Consider the following 15404-nt stretch of genomic DNA (forward strand, 5'->3'; position numbering starts at 1 on the left):
AATAGGAAAATGGCTCTGTTCTTAGATGAGACATGCTTAATTAATCAGGATTGAAGAAATCCCATAATGTTTACAATTTACTCTTAAATGGTTCAAACAAACAAAAAAAAGTGTGTGTGTGTTGTGTGTGTGTGTGTGTGTGTTTGTATTTGTAATATCTGGAGTTCACTGTCCTATTCTTATCAAGTTTCTTAGATTTGAAATTTTGCATATAAAAGTTAGAAAAAAAAAGTTTCTAAAGATTTTAAAGAATTGAGTGCCCTGATCTGACATATTCTAGAATGATTATTCTGAGAGGATTAATTTCAGAAAGAAGCCAAGCAGGAAAAGGAGACCAGAGGCTGATTTACCAGGAAGCCTAAGTTTCAAGGCCCTTCCTTGTGGGCTGTTTCCAAAGCCTTGGGAGAAACCTAGGCACTAGATTCTTTCACATGACGTACACTTTTGTAAAATCTGCAAAATAAGATATTCTAACTATGTCTGGTTAAGACATAAGTCTCTCTCCAGTCCAGCTCACTTCACCTTGCATCAGGCAGCTCTGGAGTAGCCACGGACATTTTTAGGATCCTGCTAAGGGGAATTTAAATTTAGGTTTAGCGAGATATTATTTGTGGTTTGTAGTCACTTCCTTGTAAGTGTTTGCGAGCTGTCTTGGTACATGAATGGCCTTCAGGAATGCTTCTTCCACCCACTGTGCAGACTAATTTGGCGTCATGACACAAAGAGGCAGAGCTGAAAGACAAACACAACAAAAACCGAAGTGCCCAGCATCACAAAGATGTGGAGAGTGAAGAAATACGCTGGAAGAAAAACTATCATTCTCTTCTCCTTATGGAAAATCTCAAAAAGCGGTTATCATGTGAAGAACTGCAAAGACTGTGAGCACAAAAAATATAAGAAAAGTTAAAGAAGTGTCAGGGTTTTTTTGTTTTTTAAATAATTTTATTTATTTATTTATTTATGGCTGCATTGGGTCTTCGTTGCTGCGTGTGGGCTTTCTCTAGCTGTGGCAAGCGGGGGCTACTCTTCATTGCGGTGCAAGGGCTTCTCATTGCCGTGGCTTCTCTTGTTGCAGAGCACGGGCTCTAGGTGCACAGGCTTCAGTAGTTGTGGCTTGTGGGCTCAGTAGCTGTGGCTCACGGGCTCTAGAGCACATGCTCAGTAGTTGTGGCCCACGGGCTTAGTTGCTCCACGGCATGTGGGATCTTCCCAGACCAGGGCTCAAATCTGTGTCCCCTGCATTGGCAGGTGGATGCTTAACCACTGTGACACCAGGGAGGCCCAGGTTTTTAAACAATAGAAACTTTTTTTAATGTCTGTGGCATCTGACAGCTTTTTCGGAGTTGTAATTTCTTGTGCTTTCTTTTCACATTCTAAATAAATATTCATTTGTATACATATATGTATCTGTAATTTTGTAGTTTTTTTTTTCTTACAAAGGACCTCTAAAATTGTGTAAGTTTCAGATCCTGAAAATCTGGAACTGCCTCTTTAGACCAAAATGAAGGTCATTATGAGAGATAATTAAATGACTAGGAACTGAAATCCAGTGAAGATGATGAGAAAGCAATGAATTTTTTTTTGAATTTTTGAATTTTATTTATTTTTTATACAGCAGGCACTTATTAGTTATCTATTTTATACATATTAGTGTTTATATGTCTAGGGGTATGATTCTTGGTTTGGGTCCAAGAAAGCAATGAATTTGAGGTTAATTTAAAATATAAAATCAGGGCTTCCCTGGTGGCGCAGTGGTTGAGAGTCCGCCTGCCGATGCAGGGGACACGGGTTCGTGCCCCGGTCCGGGAGGATCCCACATGCCGCGGAGCGGCTGGGCCCATGAGCCATGGCCGCTGAGCCTGCGTGTCCGGAGCCTGTGCTCTGCAACGGGAGGGGCCACAACAGTGAGAGGCCCGCATACCACAAAAATAAAATAAAATAAAATATAAAATCAAAAGAGCTTCTTAGTCAACTGGATATGGGGAATAGGAACGAAAGTTGGGTTGGATGATTCTAGTTTGGGTGAATGGATAAGTTTGGCATCATTCACCAAGACAGGGAACTCAGTAGAAAGAGGAAGATGTCTGTGGAGACATGGGTCAGGAGAGAGACTGGAGCCAGAAAAACAGTCCGGGTAATCACCAGTGTCTATACAAGGGAAGCTAGGGCAACAGATTAGCAGGTCCATGGTCAGAGTAAACAGCAAGAAGAGGCGAAGCTAAAGGATGGGACCCTGGGCAACAACTACCGGATATATTGATTTGGTATATGTGTATAAGGGAGGATGAGGGTGCCAGGAAAGAAGAAAGAGATTTAGAACAAACAGGAAAGAAAGAGTAGCTTTATTAAGTGGAGGGAGAGGTGTATTTGAATAATTTCAAAGGGAGGATTGTTATTAAAATGTAAATTAAATTTGGCAATAGGCATATAACTGGCAGCCCTGAGCGAAAACAAACCCAGTGTAATTGTGAAAGTCAAAGTCAGACTGTAGTGGACTGAAGAATGAATGGGAAGTCAAGAAGTGCACTCAGGAAGTATGGATGACTCGTTCAAGAATCATGACCAGCAATAAAAAGAAAGTTAGGGAAGTAGAGGGGACATACGGTCAAAGAAGGGTCAGGCCTGCTTTATTCATATCTACTAATACTAAATACATACCTACCATATGACCCAACAATCCTACTCCTAGGAAACTACCTAAGCATCACTAAAAGGAGAATACATAAATAAATCATGGGGGACTTCCCTGGTGGCACAGTAGTTAAGAATCTGCCTGCCAATGCAAGGGACACGGGTTCAAGCCCTGGTCCAGGAAGATCCCACATGCCGTGGAGCAACTAACCCCGTGCACCACAACTACTGAGCCTGCGGTCCAGAGCTCACGAGTCACAAACTACTCAAGCCCTCATGCCACAACTACTGAAGCCCACGCACCTAGAGCCTGTGCTCCACAACAAGAGAAGCCACCGCAATGAGAAGCCCATGCACCACAACGAAGAGTAGCCCCCACCTGCCACAACTAGAGAAAGCCCACGCACAGCAACAAAGACCCAATGCAGCCAAAAATAAAAATAAATTAATTAATTTAAAAAAAAGAAAGAAATCACGGCGTAGTCATACAATGGAATAATACACAGCGATAAAAAGAATGTATTACAGATAAGTTCAGCATGGATGAATCTCAAAAGTATCACGCTAACAGAAATTAGGTCGACACAAGACACTACATACTGTATAATTCCGTCTGTATGAAGGTCAAGAATAGGTAAAACTAATCTATGTTGTTAGAAGTCAGAATAGCAATTATCAACTGGGAAGAGGCATGGGAGGCTTCTGGAGTGAGGCAAATGTTCTAGATCTTGAGATGTGTGATGGTTGCATAGCTGTATATATGTGCAAAAATGCATTAAACTGTGCTCTAAAATTAGTGAAGTCTAATGTCCTTTATTTTGCTATACTTCAATAAAAATGAAAAAATGAGTAAAAATGAAATTTTAAGACACACTTACTGAGGAAATAACCACTAAGAACTATAAAATACCACCAATTCAAAGTGGATTCTGAGCTGACCCTAAGATATCTGCCAATAGTATGCACAGAAGCAACCACTGAAATTGACTGAACCAAATTAACCCATCAGCTACGGAGTCAACAATCCTCTCTCTTAGGAGGTGTTGTCAGTGTATTCAGCTCACTCTTTGCTACCTACCTAAAAACGCTGTTCCCAATCCCACATCCTATGTGAACAATCTATCGTTCCCAACTGTACAGTCCCTTAGATTGTCAAAAAGAGTTTTCCAGGGCTCAGTGTCAGCCTAATACCTCTCCTATATCAAAAAGAACACAATTACTGATCTGCTTCACTTCTACAGAACAGCAGTTTAAAAGACAAACTTGTACCCATCAGAATCACAGCAGTAGTTTGTGATACTTTCCTTTGATGTCCCATTATCATATCCAATGATGAAGAGATAACAGTTGGCATTTAAACCCACAGTCATTTTGCTTTCAAAAAAAAATTGTACTAATCACTAATAAGCTTAATGCTATTCAAAATTAATATGGTACCTGCACTCTCATATAAAAGAAAAATTAAACACTTACCATTTTGTCTTGTACCAACAGCAGCAATGATTACTGGAACTGAATTTAATGCTCTTTTTATCACTGGAATATAATTATCCTTCACTTCGTGAAATGAAAACTTGTCATTTACGTTGTATTTGATCACAATGATGTCAGCACCTCCAATTAGATTTCGAGAGGTATACCAATCGCTGTCAAAAATGTCCTAAACCAAAATGTAAAGAGCAATCTTTAGTCTGCTTATCTTCAAATCCATCATGAAATAAACTGTAACATATTAGTTTAACTTTTTTACTATATTTTAATTTTTGGAATTCATTTTTAAGGTTTATTTTTTTAAAAAGTAACTACGTGAAATTTAAAACATTTGAAGTCTATCAAGTCTTTAAATTTTTTAATTTATTCATTTAGCCTGGACAACTATGTAGTGGTAAAATAGAAGCTAGAGAATTCCTGAGACTCTGATGGAATAAGCAACCTCTTTCAACACCTGTACTTAAAATTAAACACTTTGTTTTAAAATTATTCCATAAAACATTAGCCAGACTCATCAAGAAAAAAAGGGAGAAGACTCAAATCAATAGAATTAGAAATGAAAAAGGAGAAGTAACAACTGACACTGCAGAAATACAAAGGATCATGAAAGATTACTACAAGCAGCTATATGCCAATAAAATGGACACCTGGAAGAAATGGACAAATTCTTAGAAAAGCACAACCTTCCAAGACTGAACCAGGAAGAAATAGAAAATATAAACAGGCCAATCACAAGCACTGAAATTGAGACTGTGATTAAAAATCTTCCAATAAACAAAAGCCCAGGACCAGATGGCTTCACAGGCGAATTCTATCAAACATTAAGAGAACAGCTAACACCTATCCTTCTCAAACTCTTCCAAAATATAGCAGAGGGAAGAACACTCCCAAACTCATTCTACGAGGCCACCATCACCCTGATACCAAAACCAGACAAAGATGTCACAAAAAAAGAAAACTACAGGGCAATATCACTGATGAACATAGGTGCAAAAATCCTCAACAAAATACTAGCAAACAGAATCCAACAGCACATTAAAAGGATCATACACCATGATCAAGTGGGGTTTATCCAAGGAACGCAAGGATTCTTCAATATACGCAAATCAATCAATGTTATAAACCATATTAACAAATTAAAGGATAAAAACCATATGATCATCTCAATAGATGCAGAAAAAGCTTTCAACAAAATTCAACACCCAGTTATGATAAAAACCCTCCAGAAAGCAGGCATAGAGGGAACTTACCTCAACATAATACAGGCCATATGTGACAAATCCACAGCCAACATCGTTCTCAGAGGTGAAAAACTGAAACCATTTCCTCTAAGATCAGGAACAAGACAAGGTTGCCCACTCTCACCACTATTATTCAACATAGTTTTGGAAGTTTTAGCCACAGCAATCAGAGAAGAAAAGAAATAAAAGGAACCCATATCGGAAAAGAAGAAGTAAAGCTGTCATGATACTATACGTAGAGAATCCCAAAGATGCTACCAGAAAACTACTAGAGCTAATCAATGAATTTGGTAAAGCAGCAGGATATAAAACTAATGCACAGAAATCTCTTGCATTCCTATACACTAATGATGAAAAACCTGAAAGAGAAATTAAGGAAACACTCCCATTTACCATTGCAACAAAAAGAATAAAATACCTAGGAATAAACCTACCTAAGGAGACAAAAGACCTGTATGCAGAAAACTATAAGACACTGATGAAAGAAATTAAAGACGATACAAACAGATCAAGAGATATACCATGTTCTTGGATTGGAAGAATCAACACTGTGAAAATGACTATACTACCCAAAGCAATCTACAGATTCAGTGAAATCCCTATCGGGCTTCCCTGGTGGCGCAGTGGTTGAGAGTCCGCCTGCCGATGCAAGGGACACGGGTTCGTGCCCTGGCCCGGGAAGATCCCACATGCCGTGGAGCGGCTAGGCCTGTGAGCCATGGCTGCTGAGCCTGCACGTCCGGAGCCTGTGCTCCGCAACGGGAGAGGCCACAACAGTGAGAGGCCCGCGTACCGCAAAAAAAAAAAAAAAAAAAAAAAAAAATCCCTATCAAACTACCAAAGTCATTTTCACAGAACTAGAACAAAAAATTACACGATTGTATGGAAACACAAAAGACTCCAAATAGCCAAAGCAATCTTGAGAAAGAAAAATGGAGCTGGAGGAATCAGGCTCCCGGGCTTCAGACTATACTACAAAGCTACATAATCAAGACAGTGTGGTACTGGCACAAAAACAGAAATATAGATCAATGGAACAGGATAGAAAGCCCAGAGATAAACCCATGCACATATGGTCACCTTATTTTTGATAAAGGAGGAAAGAATATACAATGAAGAAAAGACAGCCTCTTCAATAAGTGGTGCTGGGAAAACTGGACAGCTACATGTAAAAGAATGAAATTAGAACATTCCCTAACATCATACACAAAAATAAACTTAAAATGGATTAAAAACCTAAATGTAAGGCCAGACACTATAAAACTCTTAGAGGAAAACATAGGCAAGAACACTCTATGACATAAATCACAACAAGATCCTTTCTGACCCACCTCCTAGAGAAATGGAAATAAAAACAAAAATAAACAAATGGGACCTCATGAAACTTAAAAGCTTTTGCACAGCAAAGGAAAACATACACAAAATGAAAAGATAATCCTCAGAATGGGAGAAAATATTTGCAAATAAAGCAACTGACAAAGGATAAAAAAATCTCCAAAATTTACAAGCAGCTCAATATCAAAAAAACAAACAACCCAATCAAAAATGGGCCGAAGACCTAAATAGACATTTCTCCAAAGAAGATATAGAGATTGCCAACAAACACATGAAAGAATGCTCAACATCACTAATCATTAGAGAAATGCAAGTCAAAAATACAATGAGGTATCACCTCACACCAGTCAGAATGGCCATCGTCAAAAAATCTACCAACAATAAATGCTGGAGAGGGTGTGGAGAAAAGGGAACCCTCTTGCACTGTTGGTGGGAATGTAAATTGATACAGCCACTATGGAGAACAGTATGGAAGTTCCTTAAAAAACTAAAAATAGAACTACCATATGACCCAGCAATCCCACTACTGGGCATATACCTGAGAAAACCATAATTCAAAAAGAGTCATGTATCACAATGTTCATCGCAGAGCTATTTACAATAGCCAGGACATGGAAGCAACCTAAGTGTCCATCAACAGATGAATGGATAAAGAAGATGTGGCACATATATACAATGGAATATTACTCAGCCATGAAAGGAAACGAAATTGAGCTATCTGTAGTGAGGTGGATGGACCTAGAGTCTGTCATACAGAGTGAAGTAAGTCAGAAAGAGAAAAACAAATACTGTATGCTAACACATATATATGGAATCTAAAAATAAACTTTTTAAAAACATGTTTCTGAAGAACCTAGGGGCAGGACAGGAATAAAGTAGCAGACATAGAGAATGGACTTGAGGGTACGGCGACAGGGAAGGGTAAGCTGGGATGAAGTGAGAGAGTGGCATGGACATATATACACTACCAAATGTAAAACAGGTAGCTAATGGGTAGCAGCCGCATAGCACAGGGAGATCAGCTCGGTGCTTTGTGACCACCTAGAGGGGTGGGACAGGGAGGGTAGGAGGGATATGCAAGAGGGAGAAGATATGGGGATATATGTATATGTATAGCTGATTCACTTTGTTATAAAGCAGAAACTAACACACCATTGTAAAGCAATTATACTCCAATAAAGACGTTAAAAAAAAATAACAATCCACTAGGACTAAGTACAAAAAATCAGAATGCTAGATTTATGCACATGAATTAAAACATAAATAAAATACCATATACAATAAAATAAAATAAAATAAAATTATGCCATAGCTTTATCACCTAATAGTTTCAAAAATTAACACTATGCATTAGATGCAAGAGCATCAACGTGAGTAAGGAAGCTTCAGAGGATTTTCTGTGACCCAGTTAGATAACGCAGGATTGTTCAGTGATTTAGATTGTATTGATAATACCCTGTGAATTCTGTAGAGTTCCATATATTGTATCCATATCTCAAAATTCATATATATTTTTCAACTTTATCCATTCTTTGGACAGTACTGCATATATATAGTGTGCATGTGAGGGGAACAAGGTGGGTGGAGGTGTATGCCTCCACAAAAAGATAGTGTGTATTATAAGATGATGTTAACATGGTAGGGAATATATGTGCAATTCATGTGTTTTGTTCATATCAATTAAAAATTCAGGATAAACCTTTCCAGTTTTGAAATGTTTACTTTTGGACTACAGTTAATAATATTTATATTTAGAATTAGGGCCAAAAGTAATTTATTATGGACCCTCCTCCTTAAAACTTTGCACCTTGATATTTTAAAAATAATTTTTCAAAGTTACTGTGTGAATAGTGGTATAAGAAAAATATCATTATGTACCTTAATACCATTGCTAAATATGCATAAGTGGCTTCCTTCTCACATTCTGGTTAACTATTAATCATTATTTGTCCTTTCATGTGGCCTTTGGTATGTATTCCTAGGATGTAATAAAGCTAGATTAAGAAAACAGACAGCTAGATATGGCTAACAAGTCCAAAAACTGTTGGGCTATGAAAGTCTGCACTTTGAAATATGAGTCCAAACCAGGGTTTGAATCAATCAGTTGTGACAGAGCTTTTATCCTGTTAGAAAATTCTGGAGATGTGTCACAGCAATGCCCTTTTGCAGGGAGCTTCTTCTCACCAGTACACCACCATGCCCCAGCAAAGCCTCTCCCAATTCCCTACACCCTCACAACCTGCCCATTTCCTACAAGTATACTCTGCATAACAAGAATTGCAGAATTTTTAGATATGAATACTTTACTGAGAGTGGGGTGGACAGAGCCTTTTTAGAGGAAGATTTAAAAACCAAAAAAAAAAAAAAAGGCAAACTATGGGGATATAAACAGCAAAGGCAAAAATCTTGAACTTAGTGGAGGATGTAAGAGGAGGGAGAAGTGAATTGGGACACAGATCAAGAAAATGTGAAAGTTTCCCAGCAGAGCTCTATGCTAATTTCCAAATCCCAAACCACAAAACCCATTCAGTTCCAGCTGTATCTGTTACAGTATTCAAGCTCAAAGTATATAAGTACAACAGGGTATATAAATACAATAAAGAAAGAGGACAAAGTCAGATGAATGGGATAAACAAACTAAAGAGGGACCAATATCAAGCAGCCATTTAACTCTGAGAGAACAAATCAAAAGTAACTGCTCTCTGCATTCCAAATAGTTCAAAATTCCAGAGTTACTGGAGACGTGTAGAAAGAAAAAGGAGACATTTAAGGGAAAATGTCACGAGGAAATGGGTTTTGGCTTCATTAACTCTGTGGTACTGAGGATATAAATCTATAAATAATTTTATTTTTAATACAAATCAGAGCTTCAAACCCTGCCCAAGAAAAGTGTGCATATATTATCTCATTGCTTTTTATGGAATATTTTTGGTAAACAGGAAAAGATCTAGAAATGAAATAATAATATAACAAAAAAGGGTGGGTTTGAGAGACATACTAAACAATAAGCTACATATAATGAATTTGAAGCACATTTATTTAAAAAGTGCCAAGTATATATGGCAAAGATCCAGAGTGAGGCTGCGGATATACAGAAGAAAACTAGAGAAGAGAAGCACAACTATCTCACTCTAACTCCAAGAAAACAATACCACATTTCTTCTCAAACTGTCTCAAAGAGAAAATGCTCCACTGGTTTCTAGAAATATGAAGGAAATCAAATTCTCCCACCCCTTGTAAATCAGTTCCAGGATTTCCTCTAGGCAGTTATGCAACACGAGGCTTGGAGCCACATTTGGGGAATGGAACTCATCTTTTGAAAAATAATCTTAATTTTTACAGCAAAACAACAATTTTATTCTATTTGGTTGTGAGGCTGCAATACAGCATCTACTAAGTACTAACACGGCTGCCTCTATGTACTTTATTTGTGTGGAGATCTTGAATGATGTGTGGGAAAACTTTACTTTTGCTTCATTTAAGCAATACACGGATATACTAAAGTTGTGATAAACACTTTATTATTATCGTAGCTACCGCTTATTGATTACTTACTACATGCCCGTCTGGATGCTAAGAACTTTACACATACTAACTCATTTATTCTTCAGCACAGCTCTGGGAGGCAGGGATTATTATGTTTATTTTACACACAGAGAAAATAACGCTAAGAGAGTATGAGTGACTTTACCCAGGAACACAGCCACTAACTGGCAAAGTGAGGATCTGAAATCAGGTCCTTTTCATATCAAAACCTGTGCTCTATCTGCTCTGCTACGTCTAATATTCTGATTCAGTACATGTCAAATACCAGCTGATGAATACAATCAACTTTCATATCTCTGACGGGCTTTTACTTACCACCAAGAGAAGAAAAGCACCTTATAAAGAGTAGCTCTACAAGTGTATTCTACTATGTCTGAAGACCACTATAACCCACAAAAGTGTGCCTGGTTACAAACTCAATGTCTTAAAAAAGGCCAGAGTCTAACCAGACAGAAGGTGATTAACATAATAAAACATAACAATAAACTTAAGACCAAAAAAATCCAGACTGTGAAGGCTTATTTCAATCGATTTGGAAGATTTCATTTACTACAATCCATGGGATCACAAGTATTTGCTTTTGCTAAACTAACAACATAAAAAGGAAAGAGTTCACTGCTCAAAGAAAAAGCAGGAAAGGTTATCCTAACATCCTAATTCAGCTTATTTTACTTTCCCTACATTTATTTACTCTATTCACTCAACCTTTGTTCAACTGAGTGTAGAACCAATTAGTTTTTAGACTGTAAGATTTTTCACAATGAAATGACCAAAGTAAAAGAAGGGTTTCATTTGCTTGCATGGACTCCAGCCAGTAAGTTCTCTACCAATGCTTCCTATGATCAGCATCATCACTATCATAATTAGGAATTTAATAGCATCCCTGTTATTGAAAAAGCCCATTTTTCATTTATTTTAGCCTATTAAATTTACCTTAGCTGAAAATTTATTTGGGCAAGTGATCTTTTCTTTCAGTAATATGGAAATTTGTATAAGAAATGTTTTTACGTACATTCTATACATTTCTTTGGAAAGGTGTATTAGTTCCCTATAGTCCCTAATTCGGTTTTCTTAAAGTGCAGTTTAAATGTAAATCTCACATAATGATATCTGTGTTTTTTTTAGACATTAAACTTTCTTCTGTTATAAAATATAATACTTAGCTGCAATATAACTTTTATACTAGTAAAGAATCAGAAACTTTCAAGTAAGATTACATGAAAACATTCAAAACATGATGCTATTGTGTACTGAAAACATTTATACATGTCAGAGAGTAGATTTCTTCTTTTATCACTCAAGAATTAGACTAGCATTTATCAACTTCATTACGATTTCTTTTAATTATAGCAAATTTTAAAGCTTTTTCAAGTCCCAAAACAGTATTAGCAATATTTCTGAGTTACAGGTCACTAAAAAGAAATGGCTAAATATATCAAGAATATCTGCATTATTAAAATTAAAAACACTAATTAAATTTTTTCAAAGGTGGATAGTGCTATAAAAGAATCGTTTAAAATTAATTCTCAGTCCCTGTCTTTCCCGCCCCCTTTCCAGGGGTCTTATTTCTGAGCTGCCCCAGTGAAATGTATTTTTGCTGTGTTGAGCTTTCAGAGATCTTTATTTTTGGAACACTAATATTTTATATCACCCACAGGGTAGGCATGAAAAAACATTGCTGTCTGCTGGTGAAACTTAGTGACCTCGTCCCTTGGGGTTGGTACATTCAGTCAGCTGTCTACCAAGAGACAACCCAGAGTCGTGAAGTGTACGCGTTAAGTGCTTCACATTCCCACTGGGGCTTTTTCCCTTCTAAGAGTGTTCTCTGACTAGGCTGGCCCCTGCCCAATGAAACGAAGGACCAAAGATTTTCCCCCAAATATTTAAAAACTCTCCCCAGGTGACCCGGACGTCCACATTCATGAAAGGGGAAAAGGGGGGAGGAGAAAAAAAAAAAAAGACAAAGAAAGAAAAGGAAAGCTCCATCAGCTTCTGCACAGAGCAGCTGCGGGCCCTTACCCAGACGGGACAGTCGTGGACCACTAGCTTGACATTCCCAAACGCGCTGGCCTGATACTCGGTGAACACGGGACGCGCGACCGTACTGGTCGCGTTCAGCAACAAGCTGCTTTCGTCCCCTGAGACCAGCGGGCTTCTCCCCAGGTAAGTGCGGATGAGCCCCGACGGCCGATTGTCCTGGTGAAACGCGTCCCCCTCGTTCCCCAGCGCCACGATGTGAATGGACCTACACGGCAGAGACGGGGGCGAGGGGGAGAAAAGGCGCGTGGTCAGCGCGAGGCTCCCTTTCATCCCAACAGGAAGTGCGGGGGGCAGCGCGCGGCGGGGATGGGCACGAGCCCCTTGCCCAGGGGCGCACGGCACGCGCTGGGGTAGAGACAATGGCAGGACCGCGACGCGTACATACATGATCTCAAATCCAAGGGCAGGGCGGCGACTCGGAGAAAAGCGGCTCCTCACGGCTTCTAGGAGCCCGTCGGCGGCGTATCCACCCGCAATCACCTCATGCCGGGCCGCGTCCCCCTAGCGCGCCTCCCCCGCTGCGCGGCCGACGCAGAGCGGGCCCGCGCGAGCCAGCGAGCTAGCGAGCCACGGGGTCCGGGGGCGTGCGAGTCTGGCCGTGTGCGCGCGGCCAGCCAGTCAGGAAGTACCAGGGAACATCCCGGCCGGCTGCGCCGCTCCCGCCTCCCCGGCGGCCGCCGAGCGTTGCCGGGCGCCGTAACCCCGGTCCGCCGCGCTCCCTCGGCCGGGCAGCAGTCGCCTCCTCCGGCTGCTGCTGCTGCTGCCGCCGCCGCTCCTCCTCCTTCTGGCCCAGAGAGGGTAGGAGAAAAGCCGGGCCTCCGCCCCCTCGGCGGGCCGGGCGGGCCGGGCGGGCGGGAGCAGCACGTGCCCGCCTTGGGGGTCGGGAGGACGAGGGGGCCCCGCTCCCCGCTGAGGCCCCGGAGCCCGGGCGGCGGCGGCCGGGTACAAAGGAGCGGCCCGCGCGCGGGGCGCCGCGGAATATAAATTAATAAATACGACGCCCCAGCCCGAGAGCTCCCGATCGCCAATCCGCCTGCAGCAAGTTTGTTCAGCTCGACAGGCTGTAACCAGAGCCGGGGAAAGGGGAGGGTGGGTCGGTGAGGCCCCTGCTCCCTAAAGACTGGAAAAAAAAAAAAAAAAGAGGTGAGGGAAGCCAGCTTCCCTGGGAGTCCAGCTCGCTGGCCGCTCCAGCAGCCCCAATTTTTTTTTTTTCTCCTCTTGGCCTTGACCAAAAAGTGTTTTAGCAAGTCTGCCGCTTTGTCATTTGTCAACATGTAGTACAGCTGTTTTCTAGAATCATACTTGTGAGGAAAAAAATAAAGGCAACATTCATCCTGGTGCAGAAAGGGTTCTTTGTTCAAGCAGCAATTAATTCGCTAATATCGTTTCAGAAGGATTATTTACTACTTCAAGCTATATTCGGCATCTTTTACCGAAAACTTAAGGGTTTTTTGCTTTTTCTTTTTAAGTGTTGAGGTTCTTATGATAGTTTTAGAAACCAGTTACGCGTGAGGTGTTTGTGTTTACATGCTAAATGCTAGTTTACGTGGAGATTTTTCTGTGCACGTTATGGCCACATATTTGAGTTTAATAATACCTCCTCAGACCAGCTGAAAAAATAACGATCATGCTAATGCAAGGATACTTTAGATTCTTTCATGATAACGCCCTGAAGTAAAGGCTATGAATGTCCCCAAAGGGCCTCAAACTGCCTCAATGCAAATGAACACTGGAATCCACTAATTCCAAGAAGGGCCAGAGTTTACTCTGGGGCTCTGCTTCTCCATAAACATGAAACTTCTTACAAGTGCTCTGTGTTGAAAGAGTTCTTGTTTATCCCTTTATTTATTTATTTAGTTTGCCCGACTTTAAAATGTTGCTGTTTCTTTTCTCAACCGAGCTATTTTGAGGGTATGAAACAGGAGGTGCTGAGTAGGACAGTGAAAAGCCTAGGGTAAGAGCCCTTTGGAATGTGAACAACTTTTTATTATGGGCCCTTGGTTGCTCAACTGAAAGTAGTTTAATAGTTTCTCATGCTCAAATAGGGTATAATGGGGGGCATTCTTTATGTTGTCACTGATTTTTTAAAAATCTAATTTCCTTTGCACTCAGTATAGTTTCTCAGTTAGTCTCTAGAACCTAAAACATCCTGAAATCTTTGAGAATACAGGATCACCTTTTATCTGGGGTCATCAGTCCTCTCCAGTAACCACAAGTCAAAAACAAAGACACTAGAATGGGTGAATGAATGAAGAAAAATGTGGTATATACATACGATGAAATATTATTCAGCCTTAAAAAAGGGGGAAATCTTGTCATATGTTACAACATGAATGAATCTCCAGGGCAATAAGCTAGTCACAGAAAGACAAAGACTGCTTTTTCCACTTACATGAGGTATCTAAGGCAGTCAAACTCTTTGAAACAGAAAGCAGAATGCTGGTTTTAAGGGGCTGAGGGGAGAGGAAAATGGGGAGTTCTGTGAGTATAAAGTTTCCATTTTGTAAGATGAAAAAGTTAAAAGATCTGTTGCAAACAAGGTGCATATAGTAATGTATACTTTTAAACAGTGAAGATGGTAAATTTTGTGTTTTATGTGTTTTACCACTATATATATGTATATATAGAGAGGGAGTTAAGAGTTAGAGTTGCTGGGAAGTGGAAGGAAGGGAGACAGTGTTCATTTTTTCCTCAGTTATTGAGTTTGTGAGCCAGGTCTGTGCTGGTAGGCATGGGAGATACTAAGATACATAAGACTCTGTCCTCACCCTTGAGAAGCTAAATCTATTCAATATTATTAATGGTCACTGTGTTGTGAATATTAATGCATCCAATCCTTTTGAAAACATACTTGTTCCTTAAAAATTATAATACAGGCTTATGCATTCAGTAAGAGAAGTAGGAACGAAGTACACGGATAAAGTTCATTGAACATTAAGAAGAGATATGTGCCTTGTGTGTCATCAGAGAGACGTTCATGGAGGAAGTAACCATTGTGTTAGGTCTTAGAAGATGACAAGAAGCTTGCTAGATTTGGAGGAATCGGTGGTTAGAAGTATTGGTGGAAAGAATGGACAGACGTCATATACAAATCACATGCAGAGGTAGAGATGAGCAAGA

The 15404-nt window shown here is 40.0% G+C and overlaps 1 protein-coding gene across 3 annotated transcripts in view; it reads right to left on the reverse strand.

Moving 5' to 3' along the window:
- The window catches only part of RHOBTB3 (Rho related BTB domain containing 3), a 56598-nt gene extending 43304 nt beyond the window's left edge, over nucleotides 1-13294 (reverse strand). For 2 of the 3 annotated variants that reach the window (XM_082620956.1, XM_082620958.1), the window contains exons 1-3: nucleotides 12610-13294; nucleotides 12264-12489; nucleotides 4105-4291 (exon numbers count right to left, since the gene is read on the reverse strand). In XM_082620956.1, coding sequence (XP_082477082.1) covers nucleotides 4105-4291; nucleotides 12264-12489; nucleotides 12610-12671 — 475 coding nt within the window. In that variant the 5' untranslated portion in view covers nucleotides 12672-13294. The remainder of the gene's footprint in view (nucleotides 1-4104; nucleotides 4292-12263; nucleotides 12490-12609) is intronic. The other variant, XM_082620957.1, reaches the window with a different exon arrangement.
- Between the last annotated feature and the right edge of the window lie 2110 nt (nucleotides 13295-15404).

The sequence above is a fragment of the Mesoplodon mirus genome (genome assembly GCF_964341445.2).
Source record: "Mesoplodon mirus genome assembly, chromosome: 5".
NCBI lineage: Eukaryota > Metazoa > Chordata > Mammalia > Artiodactyla > Ziphiidae > Mesoplodon > Mesoplodon mirus.